Source organism: Cyprinodon tularosa, unplaced genomic scaffold (genome assembly GCF_016077235.1).
Source record: "Cyprinodon tularosa strain WSP-4 unplaced genomic scaffold, ASM1607723v1 ctg643, whole genome shotgun sequence".
NCBI classification, from domain to species: domain Eukaryota; kingdom Metazoa; phylum Chordata; class Actinopteri; order Cyprinodontiformes; family Cyprinodontidae; genus Cyprinodon; species Cyprinodon tularosa.
In genome coordinates, this window is record NW_024039389.1 from 746,570 (window position 1) to 771,318 (window position 24,749).

The window sequence follows — 24,749 nt, forward strand, 5'->3', positions numbered from 1 at the left end:
GATAGATTTTATTTTCCTTCTGTTTCACAATCAACAGCTACTTTGTATTAATCACATAAAACTCCACACTAAGGGTTGATAAATCCAAGAGTTTGAACACTTTTTCAAGGCATCCGACAGCAAATTACTGTCAATTATTGAATTGATTTGTTTTCAGTTTGGAAGGAAACTTACGGTTTGGAGGTGATCTGTAATGGAAACCATTTGTCAAGAAAGAAGAGAACACTTAAACTTAGGTGCAGGCAGGAGAAGCTAGAATATTATGCACCACATCCTTTTATTATGGATATAATCTCCTTTGTACAAACATAATTTACAGTGGTTGGAAATGCTGCTCTTTAACAGCCACATACATGAAATGTCTCTCTTCTGCTTTAGATGTTGAACTTATTCAGTCCTCAGTTCTGTTATTAAAATTTTTCTCATCTTCATAGAAAACGTGGGCATTGGATTTTTGATAAATGATACCAGACAAAAAAAAGATTAATCACATCAATTATTTCCAGCAGTGAACGGCTGGATCTCCAAAAATAAAACTGAAAGGATGAACCCAAGTTACATCAAAAGGCAATATGGTTAGAAAATGCATTCCTTCAGCTAAACCTTTTGATTTGTTAAAATCTGTTAAAGCACTTAAATAAATCTGGATGAGGTGTATTCTGTTTGCAGCTCTAATGCATGCACACTTAGTTTCAGCAGATGCATTAGTGCTCCATTGTGGGAAGTATTCAAGCTGATTAGCTAGTTTTTTTAAACTGCAGATTAATCCTGCTGTCCAGGTTTAAAATGCTGCAGTGAGCCACATCCTCCTTCATAAGGCCTCACTATGACCTGTAGGCTGAAATAAAAACCTGCTGTTCTAGAATATGATCTCTCTGTAGGGGATTGATAAGACACTTGATAATGTAATCCAACATGGAACAAAACAAAACATTCAAGTACATAATACAAATGTAGAGGAAACACCTTCAGGTGAAGTCTTTCTATTCGCAAGACTCAAGTCAGCATCCACTATGTGAGGACAATTACACACATAACTGGCATGATTTATCTTGGGCTTTTATTTGACAGTTTTTTCCCAGGTTGGAATGAAATTAACTGGAAATGGGTGATGATTCAGTTCTGATTAGCAACCTTTAGAATCAATTCCTTCCAATCTCAAATTGGATTGTCAGTATTAAAAATCATTGTTTAAGCTTGTGCCTGAATTACATGGCTGAGTATTTACGAAACATATTGATACAAGCTGATGTATGGTAACGATGGCTCATCAAGGCTGTAAGGACAGAGGAAAATGCGTTCCTTTTTAAATCCATGTTTGGTTAAGATTATGGAAATCTATTCAGAATTAGATTTTTCTTTTAACACGGTCTTAAATATTACAACATAACCTATCTCTTTTTTCTAAAACAAAAAGTTTTAGCTTCTCGTCTTGCCCTAAATACCATGTAAAAAAAATAAAAACATAATCAAATAGAATAGCAAACCTGCTTAACTGTAATTAGAAGGGACCTAATCAATTTTTTATTAAATAAAGAATCCACTTTTCCAGGCAATATTATAACAGTTACAAATGCTTTTATGTACAATTGTTTGACCGTATGTGGATTAGGGCAAAATTAGCTAACATTAAAACCTGGGCACCCAAACATTTGCTTTCCAAAAAACTTGAAAGCTTTTGTAAAAATCATTTCAACCTGGGGAAAAAATAAAATCTTAAATAAAACCCTTACATAACACATCCACACCCTTAATGTGTAAACTGGACAGAACTCAAGTATAATAATTTCAGAAACATTTCCACACACCTTCCTTATCATGTAGTCCAGATGAAGATTTTCCATATACTTCCACCCCATTGTCACTGGAAGAAAGCATTTCTGTCTTCTCATTTTGAGATATAATTAACGTGAATCCATGGTGCTTGTCTTTAAGCTTTCTGTCCGCTCTCTCACCATTTGGGGTTAGTGAAAGTGATGTTGTACTGCTTGGCCCAGCGAGCAAACACCTGCTTCTCTGTGATGAAGCGGTGGTGATTCCCCCTACGACCGCTTTCATTCTGGATGTACATTAGACATTCATCAGACCCCCTGGGTTTGTAGTAGTGATAGGGCATCTTCTTGGAAGCTGTTTTTTTCCTGGAATTATAACAATAACAGTACCATTAGGTGATAGTTCAATGAGAAACGACCTGCTTATCAGTTTTCATCAATAATAATCCCTAGAAACTGGCTGGTAAACTAAACTATTAGACACTTCACGCACCACCATGTTCCGCTACAAACCTCCCATTCTTTTAGGGACGATCTTTGGCTTCATTAAGGTGTTCATAACTAAAAATCTAAGAGGGTCCTCTTACATAGCTCACTCTGATTGCAAACAATGGCTCTCCAATTAGATTCTGGCACCCTGTTGGCTTTCTATGTTTTGTATACACTTGTTTTTAGTTTAATACATGTATACTTATTTGCCATAACAAGTATACGTGGCTGATATGCGCGGAGTTAGCAAATAAGAACAAAATGAAGCCAAGAAAGTAAGCATTTCTCTGATGGATGGGGTGAAAAGAAAGGAAAAATCTAAAATTAAGCATGGCAGAGCAAAAAGAAAAAAAAAAAAGAAACTAAAAGGATTAAGAGACAAGTAGCGTTCAGACTACAGGCTGGCTTTAAAAAAACAATAGTTTTGTATACTATAAATAAAGGCTGGTAACATTGTAACATTTTTAATCTAATGTAGAACATAAAAAAAAACAACAGGTTAATATTCAGTATGTGCAATCTTTATACTCACCCGCAGTAATTTGGTGGGACCATCCCATATACTTTAATATTATCACACATCTCAATGGCTATGACCATGGTGAACCAGCCAGTGCTCAACCAAGAGTGAGACTTTTGTCTTAGAAGGAAGGAAAACAAAAAGAGTCAGTCATTAAAAGAGTCACTATAGAAAAGGGCTGATCAGTGTCCCACCATACTCACCTGTCCCGCCCTGTCTCTCTAGTAAACAGGTTGTCGAATTTTCGCATTTTGTTGGGTGAAATACTGAAGAACGACAGGTTGCTGTAAGTCATGCTGACCCTCTGGAGTAGTCTGAACAAGGTTCCCTTCGCATCCTTCCCGATCTTATTCGGTGGACCCCAGAAGATGATGGTGGAGTTGCTGTCCGTACGCTGCAGATACTCATTAGGCCTCTTTATCACCCTGAAGACACTGGCGTGGGCCACCACCCTGACAGTGGTTCGGTTGCCGACGTCGGACTCGTAACCGGATGTGGGAGCGTCGTTCATCCGGATCACACACTCTGTTTGGTCCACCTCGCTCCCCGCCTGGCTACCAAGGACGTGACTGGAGCTTGTCACCAGCGCACAGTTATGACAGTGGAGGGTCATACTCTGAGAGACACATAAAACACAAACCTTTTATTAGATATACATAAAACGATCTAATCCGTTGGTTTTTGCTAATTCATTGCTAGTTTGGCTAGAGCTGATGAAAAGGGCTTTTGCTCCCATTTCACATACAGAGATGTGAATGTATCCATTCCACCACTATCTTTTAAAATCCCAGTTGTTGTGTTGGGCAGCTTACTTTGCTACCATAAAGTGGCATGTAGCCATCTCTCCCAGACCACTTCTTCAGGTCTGTAGTCTTGGTGGCGCGAATGAGGGCTATGTTGAAGGGGATGTAGGACCCATCATTGCTGTTGTTAGAGCCATAGAGGATGAGGAGTGTTGTCAGGATGAAGACGGCAAAGAAGATCACCAACCTGTGGCTCTGTTGACCCTGAAGTGTAAACAACAGCAGTTAAAGATAAATCTAAACCAAAAAATACTGTTCTTCCCATTTTTTCATTTCACTAGACAAGATTTTAGCCTCAATTAGTTTTTTTGTTTCTGATTTAGACAAAAATATCAGAAAAGTGTGGCACGGCACCAGGTTTACCGTGTAGGGCAGCCTCAGCTATCAGATGGAGGCTTGTTTTGAAATCAGTTTTGCTCTATTCTGATCGGAGTCTCTTCTGCCACATGTTTGCTGGCTTTCCTAAGTGGTTTGAGGAAAACTTTATAAAAGATTCAAGGGCTTTATTTTTCCAAGTTCGAATACCTAATCATGTACAGCAGAAGACTAAAAGTAAAAATACAAATGCACAAATTTATTTTGAGCTATAAAAAAACAAATAAAACAAATTTAAAAACTGTCATATCTGCATTGGATATTCTTTATTTAGCAGATCCTGATTTCTATTCACATTGTTTATATTTTCATTGGATTTATTTTCTATTTAAATGCAGAAGAAACATCCAGTTAATGTTGGGTTAAAAATGGCTGCACATATATATATACTTAGTGTTTATTTTATACTTGATTTATTGTCTTTAAAGTTTAGATATTTATACTTAATATCTGTACTCTTTGACCATAAAAAAAAATCAGCTTCTTTGTTTTTTCACACCATCTTGGCAAAAAAAATTATTTAATTATATTTGTAGTAGGTGCTTTTTTAAATGCTCACTTTAAGAGAGTTTTGCAACTTCTCCTATTTCAGGGGTGCCCAACCAGTCGATCGTGGTCTACCAGTCGATCGTGCGCGGTGTTTCAGTTGATTGCGAGAAGTTTTACAATGTAGACCTATTTATGGCTATGACAAAGAAAAGTTTTAAAAAACACTAATCAGAACAGAACAGCTGTGTGGCAATATTTTAAATATGAAGCACGTCATGGACGTTGTGATGAAGATCGCTTGCTCTTATCGGGCCAGGAGTTTTCAGAGACGTTTATTCCGTGCAAAGCTCGAGGCAGGTGGAGACCACACTGATCTGCTGCTGCACACAGACGTCAGGTGGCTGAGTTGTGGCAGATTCCTCAAAAGATTGTTGGAACTTTTGCCTGAAATTAAAGAGTTTCTGAAACAGTCAACAACCCATTCTGCTGTATGTTACATCTTGACATCCACATAGTTTGTACTTAGTATTTTCCTATTTTTATCTGTTTTCCTGTTGAATTTTAATCCATCTGCCAGTTTCTCTGCCAATGCCCAGTGAAGTTTAGCATTCTGAAATAGTGGACTTCCCTTCTCCTTCTTCTTGGTTTGAAATTATCTTAGACTTAGATAGATTGTATTTGTCATTTTGTTTACACAAGTGTAAAATAAAAAGAAATTTAGTTTGGAACAGCTCACTGAACAATTTCATCTTTTTTTTTAAGTACAGCCTTGAAAAGTAGTTAAAAATTTTTATATAGTGATATAAACATATGACTGTAAATTTACAGTTCTAACGTTTTTTTTTTTTTTTTTTTTCCATCTCTACTGAACTGTGTGTATGTATCAATTGGTTTATTTAAATTTTTTGACTGCACAGCCTTTGTCTGGAGATCTTGACTGCTCTTTTCTGTAGTTTTGGTGTGTCTGAGTGAGAGTGAGTGAGTGAGATATGGTGTGAAGGTCTCATGAGATTGTTAAGTTCTGTTTTTGCAACCTATTTTTTGACACAATTGTTAATTTCCTCATTTGTTGGACTTACTGTTTATTCTCCACCTTTGCAAATAAAAAACAAATACTGCCCATCCCTTGTGTTATGCTTGGTAGATCTCGGCATGCCATCAACTTCAAAAGTAGATCTTGGTTAAAAAAGGTTGGGCGCCCCTGTTCTAAAGAGTGTTTTACATTTCTGATCACTTCTGGGAGGATGGTACTGGTGGTTCAACTTATTTTAATATCTCATCAATCTTATTTAAAGCACGAGCGTTTAAAGTCTTGGATAGTAACTGGAGGCCCATGATCTAAGAAAATAATTTAACTGGTAGATCATGACATCTTACAAGTTTAAACCCATGTATATACTGTATGGATTCATATTCACTGCCTGTATGCATATTCTGGTTAAATCTTAAAGCAGACTTATTACAAAATAAACCCAGCTAAAGCTTTTCCACTTGAGGAGTTCTGAATAGAGCATATTGATGGGTCTTCTTTTTTTTTCTCTTAAAGGCTAAAATATTTCCTTTTTTTTGTTTTTGTTTTACAATTTTGGTATAATTACTGCTCTAAGTTGGTTGTTCTGTCACCTAAAGGCACATTTTAGAGTCTCTATACTCCAGTTAACGGTTAATCAAGTAATAAATTAGTTGCTGATTATTCTACTAATCGATTAATCGTGATTTCTCTCTCTCTCTCTCTCTCTCTCTCTCTATATATATATATATATATATATATATATATATATATAGAGAGAGAGAGAGAGAGAGAGAGTGCAAATGCCTTATATCAGGCCTTACCAAATTAGATCATCTCCGGAAAGCAAAAAGCTGTTGGGATCCAAGGTTTGCCCTCCAGAGGGCGGTGTGGATCCCATTCTGTTTGGCTTCTGTTTCTGTTTGGATCCAGGGGTTTGCCCTCCAGAGGGCGATATGGATCCTTCCCTGGGAGCTGGTTCTCAGCGCACAGCTGTTTCCCATCAGCTCTGCTCATTAACCTCTCCCCATATAAGCTGTGTCACAGCTCCACTCGGAGCCGGATCGTAGCCATCTGTTCCCAAGCCATGTAGCATGTGTTACCCACAGCCATGTTCAGCCTTGTGTTTCCTAGCCATGTTTTGCCACGCCTTGCCATGTCCGTTACCTGTGCTTCTCTGCCTGTCTGAACCAGCGAACCCGTGAGTTTTCAGTTTAGTTTTTGTTCCCTGAGTTTAACCTGTTTTCTGTCCTCTCTGCCTTCCAGGGCAGGTTCCCTGTGTTCTTTAATAAATATTGGACTGATCCTTCATCCGAGTCTGTGAGTTCTGCATCCTTGGGCTAGCAAACCAACCACACATCATGACAGAACGATCCGGCCAACAAGCTAGCCCAGCAGACTCCACCCACGCTCACCTGGTGGGGCCCGCTCGGCGCAGTCTGCTGCCTCCCAAGTGGGAGGCACAGCTGCAACACTACCATGAGTTATTGGCCTCCTTAGCCCCTGAGCCCGCTTCGTGCCTTCCAGAGACCCCTGAGCAGCTCTTAAGGAGGCGGATGCACCGGAGTTTAGGGAATTACCTTCGAGAGGTGGAGACGGAGCTGAGACGAGTCGATGAGGAGTGGATTCGTTTTGTGCAGGAGATGAGGGGGCGTCTAGGGATCCCTGCTCCTGATTCGAAGCCGCAATGGGCGGCCTCCTCAGTCTCTGATCCGGAACCGCGACCGGCCGCCACCTGTCTACCTGTGGAGCCACAATCGATGGTCTCCCCAGCTTCTGGGGTGGAGCCGCAGTCGGCGGTTTACTCTGAGCCTCCTCCTGTGGAACCACAGTCAGTGGTTTCCCCAGCTCCTGATGCGGAGCCGCAATGGGCGGCTTCCTCTGTTCCTGACCGGGAGCCGCAACCAGCGGGCTCTCCTGTTCCTGATGTGAAGCCGCAATGGGCGGCCTTTTCTGTTCCTGATCCGGAGCCGCAATCTGCAGCCTCCTGGTTTCCTGTGGAGCCACAGTCGGTGGTCTCCCCTGCTCCAGGGGCGGAGCTGCAGTCGGCGGCTTCCCCTGAGCCTCCTCCTGAGCTGCTGTCGACGCTTTCCTCTGAGTCTCCTCCTGGGCTGCAGTCGTCGGTTGCTGCTGAGCCTTTTGCTGTGTCGCTGAAGCTGAGACGGCGTCCTACTCGGAGCTTCCTGCAGCAGCAGAAACGGCGTCCTCCCCGGAGTTTACTGCAGAGACGGCGTCCTACTCGGAGCTTCCGGCAGCAGCAGAAACGGCGTCCTCCCCGGAGTTTACTGCAGAGACGGCGTCCTCCTCGACGCTTCCCGCAGCAGCTGAGTCGGCGACCTCCTCGACGCTCCCCGCAGCAGCTGAGACGGCGTTCCCCTCGTTGCTCCCCGCAGCAGCAGAGACGGCGTCCAACTCGGAGCTTCCTACAGCAGCAGAAACAGCGTCCTCCTCCGCGCTTCCTGCTGCAGCAGAGAAGGCGTCCTCTTCCATGGCCCCTGCAGCTTCTGAGACGCCGGTCACACGGCCGGCCACCTGAGACTCTGTCCTGCTGCCGGTCACACGGCCGGCCACCTGAGACTCTGCCTTTCCACCGGCCCCACGGCCGGCCACCAGAGACTAAGCCTTGCTACCCGGCCCCACGGCCGGCCCCCTGAAACTAAGCCTTGCTACCCGGCCCCACGGCCGGTCCCCTGAGACTTTCCTGTCCTCGCCCACCCCGGGTGGGTTGTTTTGATTTTTGGACTCTGATCTGTTTTTTGTGCCTGGCCCTCCGTGCCTGTTTCCCCCTCTGTTCGCCCTAAGTGGGTTGTTTTTGTTTATGGTTTTTTGTTTTTGGGCGTCTGGTATCCGCCCTTGAGGGGGGGGTACTGTTGGGATCCAAGGTTTGCCCTCCAGAGGGCGGTGTGGATCCCATTCTGTTTGGCTTCTGTTTCTGTTTGGATCCAGGGGTTTGCCCTCCAGAGGGCGATATGGATCCTTCCCTGGGAGCTGGTTCTCAGCGCACAGCTGTTTCCCATCAGCTCTGCTCATTAACCTCTCCCCATATAAGCTGTGTCACAGCTCCACTCGGAGCCGGATCGTAGCCATCTGTTCCCAAGCCATGTAGCATGTGTTACCCACAGCCATGTTCAGCCTTGTGTTTCCTAGCCATGTTTTGCCACGCCTTGCCATGTCCGTTACCTGTGCTTCTCTGCCTGTCTGAACCAGCGAACCCGTGAGTTTTCAGTTTAGTTTTTGTTCCCTGAGTTTAACCTGTTTTCTGTCCTCTCTGCCTTCCAGGGCAGGTTCCCTGTGTTCTTTAATAAATATTGGACTGATCCTTCATCCGAGTCTGTGAGTTCTGCATCCTTGGGCTAGCAAACCAACCACGCATCATGACAAAAGCATCTTAACGTTGCCTAATACTTTATCTAAAAAAGATAAAGATTATATTTCTGATGAAAACATCTAAAGTTTAAACCACCATTAAAGCACTAAGAAATGTTAATATCAGCCTGCACAGGTAGCTGGCTGTCTGTGGATGAATAAAACTATTTGGTCAGAATGTGGGGCGGGGATGTACTTCCCCATTAACGCATGTGTGGCGCACCCAAAACAGGTGACCACATTGCTTGTCTGTTTATTATTAAATAAATATGATATCTATGTATATATATTTACACTGTCGCTACAATATGTGGCACAAGCAGATATGTTCCGGTTGCTATGGGAACGGAGCTCCGCTCGCTCTTGGGAGAATACATAGAAAGCTGCTGTGCCTGAGTCTCCTTTTATTTCATCTGCCTTTCGGGTCAGTAATAGGTAAACTGTCCATCTTAACTTGTTGGAGTATTACCCTTTTTCTTAATGTCTGTTTGATAACTGATTGTAGTGTTGTTTATACTTGAACAATAAAATTGTAAATAGAAAGTTTGCAGTTGATAGGGGCAGCTGGCTGGGGTGGGCTGCTCTGAACGGTTGGGTCCATGTTCATGTAGCGTGGCATCTTGAGCTCCGACACTCGTTTATGTGGTTATGTTGACAAGTATGAATTAGTACACACACACACAGGGTTTACAAATAATTTTGTAAACAATCATTGCTGTTTAGTTTAAGTGATTTAAAGTGATTCTTATGTCTTGTTGCCTTTGTCAGTAATTAAATGAAGTTGGAATGTGTTTGTCCAGTATTCGCTAGGCAGCTATATAGTTACATCTTTAATTACAATATAGCCTTGTTAAAGTATGCTATTAAGCCACAGTGGGCTTGGATAAGTAATATGTTAGAATGTGAATATAAACAATATTATATGTGATATTTCTGTTATTTTGGTACATGGTAATATGGCAATGTTTTGTATGAAGTGTATGTATGCATTGGGGATAAGATTGCTATATACTATTAGGCTATATATTTATATATTATTGCTTTACATATTGTACACCACACTGGAACTTGAACAAAACAATCAATGCATTGATATTTTGTGTTTTTTTGTCTGAATAAATAAACCAAATGCAATTTGGGAGAAAACATAGAAAGCTGCTCTGCTTGAGTCTCCTTTTATTTCATCTGTCTTTCAGGATATTTTAAATTTGCTACCACGGTCCTCTACTTGGAACCTGTAACACATGGTTTATTTATATAAATATAGCATTAATAAAATATAAATACTACTAAAAGTTGTAAAAATGTGTAAATAGATTCATTAGTGAGGGATTTATATAAATGTGGTCTAAACTGCTTTATTTGATATGGAGGTTTCCTGTTGGTACAGTGTTATAAGTGAGGACTGACCCTCAGTGCACATTGTTCCCTGCCTGAAAAATGTTCCTGCTCCTCCACTGAATATATGGTAATAAGAAACGCCCTGTCACAGACAGGGAATTTCTGGTTATTTGATCAGCCTGTGTTAACCACCACAACATTTTAATATACAACCAGGTTTAAAACGACTTGATGTTTATAGATCCTGAATATTATCCTCATTATAAACCAGGCTATATCAGCTGTGGTGATAATTAGCAGTTAATTGGTCACAGCTGATTATGATTCTCATACCTTGCCATTGATCCTGAGCACCATTCTTTCCGATGAGAACTAGAGCAGCAGCAGTCACTGTCTGTCATCACCTGTGAGCAACAGACACGTTTATATAATCACATTATATTGCATTATATATCGTTGAAAAGAGCGTATTCTGTTCGGACTCAAAGCACTATTCTAACAACACTAACTGGGCACTCAATGTAAACATTTAGGCACCGACGCACCATTTTGCGCAGCCGCTCGTCGGCTGCAGTTACAGTTCCGTTTTTACCGTTAGTTGTTTAAATCAACAGCCCGCCAACAGAAATCCGATCATGACAAACCTTATTCGAGCGAAACGGTTTGATGAGAGCCCACCGATAAACCGGGCTTACCTTATCATGGTGTTATGCCGTTTGATGTCAACCCTTTGAGAACCCCATTTTTCCTGCGCCACGTGCTGACGTCATCGCCGCCTCCCTTACTGCAGCACGCGACAAGCGCCACAAACTTACCGTTTTTTTTTTTCAAACTTGAAGCATTTTCTTAGTATAGAAGAAAAACTATTCCGAAGTTATCTTTAAAATTAAATACTACTATAATTAACCCTTTGTATACGGAAGAGCATTAGGGACACTGAAAAAAAAAAGTTTAACTTTATTTCAGTTTAATATAGAACTCTGATTTTAATCTCAGAATTCGGACTTTATTCTCAGAATTCAATTCAGTTTATTTATATAGCGCCAATTCACAACACATGTCATCTCAAGGCACTTTACAGATCAACCAGATCATACAGTCAAATTGATTCAAAGTTTTCAATCTAAGGAAAACCAGTTGATTGCATTGACTAAAATGCAATCCCTCACACTAAGCATGCTTGTAGTAACAGTGGAGAGGAAAAAAATCCCTTTAACAGGAAGAAACCTCCAGCAGAACCAGGCTCAGTGTGAGCGGCCATCTGCCGAGGCCCACTGGGGTTCAAGGAGACAGAAGCAGAGATACAAAAAGCAGCTAAAAGGCGGCCCCGTCCAGGAAACACACAGCCGGGCAGACGAGCTCCAAGCCAGCACCCATGCCAGAGGATGAAGAGAGCACATTCAGTCAGTCACGGTCAGAGAAACAGGACTACACTGGAAAACAGGCAGATCTCCAGCATCTATAAACAAGGGTGATGGTGGAAGCAGCACAGCTGATAATTCTCTCCAGGATGGTGTCACAGCCAAACAGGAACAGACGAGGCAAAGCTACTACTAGAAAAAGCAGAGAGAGCATAATGTTAGAGATTGAACTAACAGATTCTGAATAGAGAATCGAGACAGAATGAATTAGAATGATGAAATGGGGGTCCCTTTGTCCTCCAGAATTCTAAACCTATAGCAGCATAACTATAGAGAAAGCTCTGACTTTAATCTCAGATCTCTGACTTTAATCTCAGATCTCTGACTTTTTCTCAGAATTCTGATTTTAATCTCAGATCTCTGACTTTTTCTCAGAATTCTGACTTTAATCTCAGATCTCTGACTTTTTCTCAGAATTCTGACTTTAATCTCAGAATTGTGGATCTTAATGTATATGGTCACCATGAAGGAAGAGTTGTGTGAGCACTCAGCTTCACTGACAAAGATGTGAGTTGTTTGGGAGGGCCAGTAACACATTGGTGGAAAATAACGCAATTAGGCAACTTTTTACGTGCCCGAGGGGTCATCGGTGCTGCTATTTCATTGATGGAAGAGCAGAAGGTGATTAAAACAAGAAAGCTAGTCTCTAAAACAGACATGGCTATGGCTTGATTATAACATGTATGTTAGGTGTCAGAATTCTGAGATTAAAATCGGAATTGTGAGAAAAATTCAGAATTCTGAGATTAAAGTCAGAATTCTGACTTTTTTCTCATATTATACTGAAATAAAATATAAAAATCAGTTAACTTTTTATATTTTTTCAGTGGCCCTAATCCTCTTCTGTATTTTTCCTACCACAATAGCAGATATAATGTATGTTTGGGTTAAAACTGTGAAAGGGCCATATAGAGAACACAAGGTGTTCAAAGAAAAAAATAAAAAAGCAGATACAGTCAGAATAGCATAATCTCAAACTACAGTTCAGTGTAATAATGTGTATTACCAAAATAACAAGCATGAGGATGTAAAACTTAATCAAGCTTTTGAAAAATTGTAATACAGAACCCATGACCATATGTGTAATAAATATTTTACAGCAATAACACTCTCATTATGCCTTTTCCCTGTAAGGGATTATTTGAGATGCTCAAACTGGTATATGAACACAGTATGTAAATTAGAGATCTAGACATGTATCAATGTGTTATAATCATGATATAAAGGGACACAATACTTACGTTTAGTACCTGTAACCATGACCCTATTTATAAATAAAGTGTCCTTGATGTAGCACCAACAAAATTACCAGGTTTCCAAAAGGATTAACAGTATTATTTTACAGTAACTTATAACTGAGATATTCAGTAATATCCCAATGAATACCAGCAAAACTAAAGTCTCCTTGGATTTTGGAGCATATTTTGCACTAAAATTGCACAACAAGGTCTGTAATATTACAGCAGCACAGTAAAAATGCAAGGATTTCTCAGTATTATTACTGTGAAATACTGCATATAGGTATATATAATGGAACTTGACATTACTTGAATGGAAGGCACAGTTTCCCTTGAATGGAGAAGGTAAGCAACATGAATGTTTGCAGCTCTACACTAAAGTTATTTGGGAGTGGCAGTGGTGACCTAGTGGTTAGAGATCACTGTAATTAATCCTTTTTCCTACCACAGTAGCATATATAATGTATGTTTGGGTAAAGACTGTGACAGGGCCATAAAGAGAACACTAGGTGTTCAAAGAAATAAATAAAAAAGCAGATACAGTTGTGTAGCCCGGGCTAAAAAAACAAAAAGAAGAAAAAACATAAACATGCACTGAAATTTTTGAGTACATACATAATTACTGTATATTCTTTGTATGATAAATACAAGTGAAAGTCTTGTATCAGTGTTTTCTGATCGTTTATTTCTAATGTGTAGTCTGGGTGATTAGTTACATTGTAATTTACATTTTAAACTGTTTTTCCATGTGTGTAATTTTGCTTGTCAGACTAAGTTTTTCTACGGACTGAGTACAAGTATAAGAAAGGATAGTCAGTAATCTGAGGGACAAATGAATTCAATGGGGAGTTGTGAAAAAAAAAAAAACGGAGTTGGGGATGATGGGAGGAAGAAGGTGAGAGCGGGAAAGGAGAGAGGAAAGAGGATGCGGATTGAGACCTGAGTTTAGGAGAGCCGGAACAAGGTTGGAGAACGCACTGAAATGTTCCAGGGTCTGCAACAAAAACTAAAATGGTACCTAACTGTGTGAGGGTAAGTGTGTGTGTGTGTGGCCCCACGTGTAGGTTTTGTAGTGTTTCGAGGGGTAATTTTTATGTAAAGGTATGGTGTTGTGATTTTTTGTTCTTTTCTATTCCCAGCCAGCTGGGAATTTATGTTTCTGATACTTTAAGATGTTTATTGCCCTCTCCGGTAGGGGGGGTAAAATATCTTATTTAATCAGATTTTATTTCAGCTGTTATATAGTGTTTATGACACACAGTCCTACTAACTGTGTATTAGAACAATAGATGAAAGAGTGATTCGAGCACTAATCATGGTCAAACAGTTATTTCTGCACATACATGGAATAAATTCACAACAACTTCTGTTCAAAATATAAGAGTTTATTAACAAAAATCATTCAGCTCCAAGTCAAACATATTTCAGTTTAACACTCTCAACTAAGACTAGTAAAACTCAGCTAAACTAAACTAACTACTATGTACAAAGAGGAAGGGGAAAATGGTTGAAAAACATATTACAGTTTAAGATGGATTTTGTTTAAAACCATAGTTTAGCTGGAATAATTTGGGATATGATCAAATTAGCTTTTCACTAATTTTAAAGAAATTGGAATGTTTTCAGACCAATTCACAATGCAAATCCATGAGGTGAATAAAACATTATTTGGCCAGATAATGTTTTATTAAATGATTTGCTTAATCAAGAACCAAAAACCTTTAGTTAAATGATTCTTTACCCTCTTTGAAATAGCTAGCAGCGAATAGACATCAGGATTCCATTAAATGACTCTTGGTCATACTTGGTAATGGAAATGTAACAAGCATTTGAGGAACACATGAACACTAATGTTATATCAGTGTTTATATCCTTAGTGAATAAAGCTTGTCTAAGCTTTAGCAACAGCTCAACACATATTCCTGTAGCATAGCGTAGCATGCAGTCCATTCTTTGGCATCAATTAGCGTTGTCTTTACTCAGCAGTAAACAGACAATTTAATTAGCATCATCAAAAGACATATTGCTTGTTCGGTCCCTAATCATGCCAGACCTGCAAACCTTTTTCCATGTCCATTTGGAAAGCTTGAGTTTCATCCAGTTTTGCAGCTCTGCAGTCAGGGCACAGCAGGAGTTCTTTGTCTCAGTGGCACACAGCATGGGTCCTCTTTGTCTTTGTCGTTCATCAAGACAGGCTAGGCCTTCTCTCCAGTCTGGCTCTGTAAGTTCTGAAACTCAAGAGAAATGTGTTGCAAAAGGTCTGTTTGCAGCAGTTTGGTTCTGAAAGGTTCTGACTTATCTTTGATGGTTCAGGGGGTCTGGTTCCCCTGGGGCCCGCATCTCCACTACGGCGGACCCCATCTCCCTGGGCAAGGGAGAGGAGGCAAGGAGAGCATGAGCCAAAGAGTGAGGAGGCAAAAGAAAAGAGAGGCTGGAGCAGAAGAGAGAGAATCCTGTGTGCTCTCTGGTTTTCTCTGTCCTCACAGAGAGGGGGGGGTTTTCACACCTCACACCTCTGGCGGCTTCCATGTGACTGGCCTGTGACTGCTTTGGCTGTAAAGGGGAGCTGCAGAAGTCCCCCAGCTGTTATTCACCAAAGCTGCTTGTTCTCCTATGGTCATCCTATCAAGATGAAATATAGACAGTCGTTCCCAATGTCCAAAAAGTTTGATCATGGCATATGGCACAACATATGGGGTTCTGTTTATGCAAAAAAAAAAACTGGGATTCTAGTTTTGCAAAAAATGTTGATCTAGTTGTTGAGTTTATTTGTGAGATATTTAAGTTTTGGTACGAGTCTTTATAGTTATTGTATTTTATTGTTGTTGTCCCATCTGTTGTCCCATCTGACTCTGAACCTGCCTTAAAGCTCTTTGGATTCCTGGAACCCCGTTTCTGTTTGTTCCTGTGTGGATCTAAACCCTTTGTCGAGCTGAAGACTCCTGGATCTCAGAACTGTCAGCTCTCTGTTTTTGCTGTTCTGATTGGGGACACCCTGGACGGCTCTGCATTGGATCCCGTTCGGCAGTCCATTGGATGGATCTTGCCTTCCATGCAGGGAATGGACTGAACTGTTTAACCAGAGAGTGTCAATGCCCCGCCCCCCATTCCCGCAGTCTCTGCAGGTCCACAGATCTTCAGCAGCCCGTTTCTGTTCTGTTATGTTCTGCTTTGTTTTCATAAACGTTTTGAACTTTCCTACTGGCTGTCTCACCTTGAATACTGGCTCCATCTGTCCCGTTTCTGACAGTTAATAGGGCTTGGATGTCATTACTAGGTTAGAAATGGCTTAAAATGTATGTTGAAGGAAGACCCAACACGTTTGGATTATAAGTCTATCAGAGTTTGATATGGGAAAAGACTAAATGGAGCACCTTGCTAAATGCTACATGCTGTACATAAGTGTATTTGAAACTGAAACTATCTTTGCTCATTTAAAAGAGACTCAAAGAACAATCTTCTATGACCAAACCACACTGATTTTTCTTTGGACCTTCCCTGTTTTTGAATGAAAAGAAAAAAATAATGTAATTTATCATTTAAAGTTTTATTTTATTTTCGGAATCATGTGATCACTTTTAACCATATTCTATTCTTCCAGACATCCTCCATTTCAACTGGAACTCCCAACAGATCAAAATGACCAGGTTCCAATCGATTAGTTGAAACAGCCATTTCCATTGGTTTACCTTTAATTTGGGTGATTTTGCCCTTTAAAATGGCCAAGGTGAATCTGACGAAGGACTTAAGCTATTTGGGTTTCACTATAACAGTCACAGCAGCCAATCACAGGCCAGGTTGTTTGCTGGTTAGGTTAAGAGCACATCGGATTTCTTGCTTTCTTTTTTTTAAATAAACACTATTAGCCCATTCTGCATAAAGACAAATAAATAAGGGTGGGTTTGAACAAAAATACTAATAATAAATAAAATAAAAAGTACACATAATAATAGTAATAGAGTAAAGCTACACATAGTAGCATGTAAGGGGATTACATGAATACGTAGATTTTAGAGCATAAAGATAAAGTTTTAATAGCTTTTTTGATGTTGGAGGAGGACAATGTAGAAAAATAAGTTGCTGTTTTCTTTAAAAAAAGAGATGCATGAGGGTTTTTTCATAGTAGATTTACATTTGTGGATATAAAACTTGGTCAACAGTAGCAAATTATTGCATAAAAAGAAATGGCCAGAAAGTTCTTATTTATGTTTTGTGATTGAAATAAAATATCTCTAAAATAAAGTTCAAAATTGTCATAAATATTGTCTAGAATAAAGCAACAAATACCTTGCCATAGATGCCAGACTCTAAGTAAATGTTGCAGAAAATGAAAGTGGTATCAATGTCATTTTTATATTTAATCAAAAATGCCTATACTGGGTAACAACGGTGAATGATCCTAAAAGAAACTTCTTTAACCTTGCTGATTAGTCAATATTTATTGGGTAGAGTCCACATTTTGTTCCAGCACATTTCTGAGACCAGACCAGACCAGACTGAAATTATATAAGGAACTGAGATGCAGTTTGCTTTGAATAAAGTGTTAATGTTTGTTATTTTTAGAAGATTTGGATTGAAATCACATTCTACCTACAAAAGTGTCAGTTGGATCAAATAGAGGTCTTGGGCCTTCAGAGAACACAGAAGTCTGACCTTTAAAAACATTATAACACCTGGTGGTATAGCATAAAAAACAATAGCAAACTGTTTTGGGCTTACATGCATCTTAAAATGATATAGAAATTCTTGTTAATTGAAGAAGTTCCCTTTTTCTTTCAAAAGTTGACTTACCACTTTGATATCATACCTAAACCAGTTTTCAAAAAACAGATAGTTTTTTTCTTATGACATATATTTTGTTATTCCAAGAAAAACACCTATTAGGGGGAAATAAATATGTTTGAAAATAAGCAACCAGGCCGGAGGGCTTGTTTATGAAAGTTATAGAGCGACAGGAATACCATCAATGTTATATTAACACAGCAAAACAAACTTAAGACCACCTATCTTAGAGAACATGTGGTGGGGAATAAGATTCCAGATTAAGTTAGGTAGGCAATTTCTATTCCAGTTCACTTTAAATTTATTGTTAATTGCCATAAAGTTGAGAAAGTTAAGACCTGCTGTATCATAACTATTCATTTTTTAATGTAATGAGTTTTATTTTTCCAAATAATGATGCGTAGTGTCCAATCAATTTCTTTGCATGTATTTTAGTCAAAAGCAAGAGAAACAGCTGCATAGGTTAGTCCTTCCTTCAGCTTCATAGAGTAATATTCTGCCCGAAGGGATAAGTCTCTTTGGAGCCATAGGGTTAAATATTTTCTTTGTTCTTTTTAAAATTGAGTTAAAGTTAAGGTCACATCTAGTGTTCTGTTTTTTTGGTTAACTTTATTCCAAAGTAATTTACGGTTTATTTAATTGGAATATTGCAAAGATGGAACCGTGAAATATTTTCAGATGAGTGTCAGACATTGTGGATACAATGGAGACATGTGCGTGATAATGTGACTATGCAGCCAATTACAGCTTTAATTGTTCATGCAACCTTTGTAAAGAGCCTAATAATAATTCCCAAAGCCATTTTCTTTATTTCATGTGCTAATTGCCAGTGAGCTCAATGCCTAGCTATCGTAAGTTCATTTCTTCATTTGTTTATATTATAGGAAAAAAAACAATTAAAGTTAAATAAAGAAATGTGAATCATCTACAAGTGCATTTTTGCTGATACCCCATGGGGACCACAAGCATCATAAAGCAGATAATTTAAGATCTTCCTAAAACTGTGACAGTGTTAAACTAAATCTTCTTTCACAATCACAACTCGGTGCTGAACTGTAGCATAAATTTTCAAAAGCTGTGAGTTCTCCTTTAACTCCTTACATCTAGTTAACTGCTGCATTCACCATATCTTATTGACCCCACAGATCTCTATTTATTCACTGCACATCACATTGCATAGTCATTATAAAATCAATTAAGTCTTAAAGTCATGTATTATAACATATACAAATCCAATTACAATAAAATGAATGTGTCAATGGAGCATAATAATAATGATGTCATAAATTGATGATGTACATGTAATATGCATGTATGGATTACACTGTTATGGTAATTACATATTATATATGATTTAAAGATTTTACCTCAAGACTGAATTACAATTACATGTCTGTTAATGCTATAGTATTGGGCTATTTGCAAATTCTGCATGCATAATGGCATATACGTTCATGCTGTGTCTGTGCATTAGCCTTTAAAAATGTTTGAGTTAATATTTCCCCCCGTCAATATAAGGTGCAATATATTTCATCACATGAATTTTTCAAAGGAGAACACTGCAAAAACGACAGCGTCATCCACTTGATAAAGAATTACTACATTGACATTTCACAGTGAATTACTTTCTATTTACTCTACTTTCTATTTTCTAACGTTAGACAAAATATCAATGGCTAACGCACCCAATGTCTTCGAGATAGCCAGACTAACGTTACGCTAAATACTACCCTATAGGATACATCGGTGTATATATGGATTTTCTTGCTTGGTACATCCACTGACTGTGAAGTTGCCTGTGAAACGTCTTCCCACAGTCGGCAAACTGCTTGTTTTTGCAGTCAAATGCCAAACATCCAGGCATTTTTACGGCGCATCTCTGTGGGAGTGCCAATACGGCGGCCAGTGGCTTAACTTTGGTTTTGGCAATCAACAATCCAGTGAATAAATAGAGATCAGGGATTGACCCATGTTTATGTTTTTGCTTCATTATGTACTTTATTTTAGCAAAAAAAAAAAAAAAGAAAAGAGTCAACTCACATGGTGCATCTTGCTGTGATCATGTGGGCGGTGTGCATAGTAGGGCTGTTGCAAAACAGTTTAATTGTTCTGAAAGTCTATACTGATAAATAATTTGGGCCGCCACATATTCTTCTTTTTGTTGTATTATTTATTTATTAACTTGTAGCGGTCTTTGATGTACTGAATATAGATATTAGTTGAATTTATTTTTTTAAATATTTCTTATTAAACATATTCATCCAAATATAGGGTGACCAGATTTCTAAAACCAAATCTGGGACATTCATTTCGTAGATAAAAAGACATACATCAGGTCACCGTATCCGAATTCAACCTTTAAACGTATTGGTTTTTATTATAAAACTTATTTGATAGTGATATATGAAACTGGAGTTGAGGAGTAGCTTGATCATGCACCAGAACAGCTAAATTTTGTTTATCCAATAAAGCCGCCAAGAACATCCACCGTCCAGCAGGATGAGATGTTATAGGAGCCCAAATTAAATAAAACGAAGATGATTGTATTCCCTGTTCATTTCATTATCATTATTAAACTTTATTTAATGTGGTATGGCCCAGTGGGTAGAGTGCACCGAAGTGAGGAAAGGCGGAAAAAACTGTCCAGTGTCTGTGCTGGAGGTCAACCCAGTCTCATGGGAAAATGTACCCCCACTACGTTGGTCCACACTGCAAAACGTAGTGGAGGTACATTAATGGCCATTTTTTTGTGGTACTGTTACGTTTCTTCTACCTATACGCTTTCTATTGTTTTACGTCCTAGTCACGTGACTTTCAAGATTCCAGCTGGGAGAAGAAAAAAATATATATAGATGGCCGACATTCGCTCATTTTTTGTGGAAAGATTAATAACTTGAGTTTGTTTTTGCATTAAAATGAGTTTTGATTACATTTCTAGTGAGAAATGTATAGTTTGTTGCCAGAATATTTACTCAGGGAATGTACATATTCACTTGCTTGTTCGTTTCTTGCAAAGATTTTTCAAGATAATGTGAAACTGTAACATTTTGGTATAAACATGGCTGAGATTTCTCTAACTTTTAGTGGGAAAATCAATAATTTCAATCAGTTTCTGCATTTAAATGGGTTTTGATCACATTTATAGCGAGAAGTGTAGGGTTTATTTACATAATATTTACTTAGTGAACATACATAATCACCCGCTTGCTAGTTTTTGCTACGTTTTTCGGATCTCGTCAGGATTATGTGAAATTGCAACGTTTAGGCTGCTACCTATAGCCTAGCATTTAGCTTCCGCCCCGATTCAACATTGAATTCTTTGTGATTTAACTCCATCTGACGGATCAAACCCTCGCCACTGTGTGCGTTGCGTCTGAGGTTGATTTTCAGATCAATGCATTACGTCGTGGCATACGGGAGAAACTAATTAAACTAGTTAAAAAAAGGATCATGGGTTAAGATCGGATGTGTTTTATTTGGAAATCTACCGGATCCTTTGTGCATTTCACTTCCTGTTTGGTGCGATCTCATTGATGGGTTTTGACCAGATTTTGACCAAAGAGGAACTAAAAAAATAATAAAAAACAATTTAAATACACAACCAGCATATCTGGAATCAATGACAGAGAGCGACTGGGACCAAAAGTTTATTAATTTCTCCCCACTGATTTCCATTCAAAATGTTTTCGATCCCACCGGGCTCTAGGGAAGGGGCGTGCATACCGCCACCTACTGTTCATGAGTGTGTAGCAACATTGTTTTACATCTATTAAATTCTATTTTTTAATTTTGTATTCTGAAGATAAATAAATAATGCTTTCCTTAATCTATAAATATCTTTTATATTTCCTTTATTTCCCAATAATCCTTTAAGACTCCATTCTTGGCCTGTCCTCTTTTCAATTTCTTCCTTTCAGGTTCATATGTTTTGCAGTTCATCAATACATGTTCTACATTTTCTATCTCTCCACATCCTTCACATTTATCATTATTTTTCCTCCCTATTAAGTATAAATTGTCATTTAAATAAGTATGACCTACTCTTAATCTGATCATTATTATTTCTTCCCTTCGGATTCTCTCATTAATATTTCTATTTAATACTGACTTTTGTACTTTATATAACCTTCTTCCTTTTTATCTTCATTCCACCTTTTTTTTGTTGCCATTTTTCAATTTCCTTCCTCTTAATAAATGATTTTCCTTTCCCTAAAGGAATTGTAATTGTTATTGCCTCCTCTAATTGCTAATTTGTCTACTACTACCCGTAGTGGGGGTACATTTTCCCACTTTGACCTTTTAAGGTTAGCATATTGACCAAAAGCTGACACCAAAAATAAAGCAATCGATTATTTACAACAATATGCTGCATTTAATGAAGACTAATACAGATTTTACTCTCTTATAAGAATTAGTTTTAGGTTTTATAGGGGAGAGTTTGCATCGGCAGTCATCTGGGAATCTTTTATGTATTTACTGGTAAAGAACAACCTCTCAACCCATTTAATGTAAATGTTGCGTCGAACCAGAAAGTTATTTGAAGAGCATAGATGCATAAATATATGCATAGCTTTAACAAGGGCCTCATGAAGGTCTGTTCTGTTATTCTCTTTTGGAGAATATAGACATTGTGGGCATTCATTTCCCTAATAGGCTGGTGAAGATTCTTAGACATCCAGGTCATAATCATTCAAAAAAAAAAAAAACAAAAAAAAAAACTTTGGACTTTGTTTTTCAAGTTTGAAGACTTCCCATTCAGGACGTTTTTCAATTCAAAATTACAGTAGCCCAACAAATCCTTGTTTTGGCTAGGAAAATATGCAAATTGAACCTGATGCCTGATCCCAATAGCTTGACTCTGAACCGAATTTGATCCCTATTACTTTTTGGCCACATGCACATTATTGTGCTGCCTGGTCAACCCTAAGAAAATGTTCTGGAACTGCCACTGAACTGACACCCAATGCATGGAGGGTAACCCAAAAAGGGCCATTGTTAGAGAAACTGGGTGCCTACAAAGTGCTGTTTTCAAGCTAATTAATGGAAAGTTAGCTGGAATGAAAAGTAGACAAATAACAATTACAATTCCTTTAGGGAAAGGGGAAGGAAAATCATTTATTAAGAGGAAAGAAATTGAAAAATGGCAAAAAAAAGGTGGAATGAAGATAAAAAGGAAGAAGGTTATATAAAGTACAAAAGTCAGTATTAAATAGAAATATTAATGAGAGAAACCAAAGGGAAGAAATAATAATGATCAGATTAAGAGTAGGTCATACTTATTTAAATGACAATTTATACTTAATAGGGAGGAAAAATAATGATAAATGTGAAGGATGTGGAGAGATAGAAAATGTAGAACATGTATTGATGAACTGCAAAACATATGAACCTGAAAGGAAGAAATTGAAAAGAGGACAGGCCAAGAATGGAGTCTTATAGGATTATTGGGAAATAATGGAAATATAAAAGATATTTATAGATTAAGGAAAGCATTATTTATTTATCTTCAGAATACAAAATAAAAAAATAGAATTTAATAGATGTAAAACAATGTTGCTACACACTCATGAACAGTAGGTGGCGGTATGCACGCCCCTTCCCTAGAGACCGGTGGGATCGAAAACATTTTGAATGGAAATCAGTGGGGAGAAATTAATAAACTTTTGGTCCCAGTCGCTCTCTGTCACTGATACCAGATATGCTGGTTGTGTATTTAAATTGTTTTTTGTTTTTTTTTTAGTTCCTCTTTGGTCAAAATCTGGTTAAAACCCATCAATGAGATCGCACCAAACAGGAAGTGAAATGCACAAAGGATCCGGTAGATTTCCAAATAAAACACATCCGATCTTAACCTATGATCCTTTTTTTAACTAGTTTAATTAGTTTCTCCCGTATGCCACGACGTAATGCATTGATCTGAAAATCCACCTCAGACGCAACGCACGCAGTGGCGAGGGTTTGATCCGTCAGATGGAGTTAAATCACAAAGAATTCAATGTTGAATCGGGGCGGCAGCTAAATGCTAGGCGATAGGTAGCAGCCAAAACGTTGCAATTTCACATAATCCTGACGAGATCCGAAAAACGTAGCAAAAACTAGCAAGCGGGTGATTATGTATGTTCACTAAGTAAATATTATGTAAATAAACCCTACACTTCTGGCTATAAATGTGATCAAAACCCATTTAAATGCAGAAACTGATTGAAATTATTGATTCTCCCACTAAAAGTTAGATTAATCTCAGCCATGCTTATACCAAAATGTTACAGTTTCACATTATCTTGAAAAATCTTTGCAAGAAACGAACAAGCAAGTGAATATGTACATTCCCTGAGTAAATATTCTGGCAACAAACTATACATTTCTCACTAGAAATGTAATCAAAACTCATTTTAATGCAAAAACAAACTCAAGTTATTAATCTTTCCACAAAAAAAATGAGCGAATGTCGGCCATATATTTATTTTTTTTCTTCTCCCAGCTGGAATCTTGAAAGTCACGTGACTAGGACGTAAAACAATAGAAAGCGTATAGGTAGAAGAAACGTAACAGTACCACAAAAAAATGGCCATTAATGTACCTCCACTACGTTTTGCAGTGTGGACCAACGTAGTGGGGGTACATTTTCCCATGAGACTGGGTTGTGGAGGTAATGGAGATGACAAACAGTCCTATAGGGCTAAATTAAAAAGGCTGTTTTTAAAAGCCACCCAAAACTTTCTAAGAGCATTCCCTGCTTCATTCTTTGTCTACATTATTTTCTCTGCATTCCATTTTTCTCTCCTGATTTTTGCCTGAGAAAAGATGATGCATAACAAACACTTTAAATAACACTTTATGATGTACCTGTATTAAATGACTTTGAGACATGACCACAGATTCTAATAAAGTTTTAATGTTAATCAAACCAGAGAAATGGCTCAGGTTACAAATGGCATTGCTTACCACCGGGCTTCCTTCTTCTGAAAGTTGGCCCAGAATAACAGTTAAATAACATGCTCACACTCTGCCACATCATCCCATCATTACATAAAACACAGGTTGGTAAATGAGTAGATTTCACTGGCTCCAAACATGTCCACATAATATACAGTGTTTTTAGATCAAGGACAATGCTTCCATTTCATTCCCAAATCTTTGTTAC

At 38.5% G+C, this 24,749-nt stretch overlaps 1 protein-coding gene across 2 annotated transcripts; it reads right to left on the reverse strand.

Moving 5' to 3' along the window:
• Positions 1 to 226: 226 nt before the first annotated feature.
• On the reverse strand, positions 227 to 10,915 carry st6galnac6 (ST6 (alpha-N-acetyl-neuraminyl-2,3-beta-galactosyl-1,3)-N-acetylgalactosaminide alpha-2,6-sialyltransferase 6). Of its 2 annotated transcripts, none has more exons than XM_038308692.1 (6): positions 10,860 to 10,915; positions 10,498 to 10,568; positions 3,594 to 3,788; positions 2,985 to 3,397; positions 2,794 to 2,901; positions 227 to 2,138 (listed from the first exon to the last, which is right to left on the reverse strand). In XM_038308692.1, the coding sequence occupies exons 2-6, from the start codon at positions 10,519 to 10,521 to the stop codon at positions 1,952 to 1,954; spliced, it is 927 nt and encodes a 308-aa protein (XP_038164620.1). In that variant the 5' UTR covers positions 10,522 to 10,568; positions 10,860 to 10,915; the 3' UTR covers positions 227 to 1,951. The 2 variants fall into 2 exon arrangements, with proteins under 2 accessions (XP_038164620.1, XP_038164621.1); XM_038308693.1 differs by lacking the exon at positions 10,860 to 10,915 and adding an exon at positions 10,710 to 10,821.
• Positions 10,916 to 24,749: the final 13,834 nt, after the last annotated feature.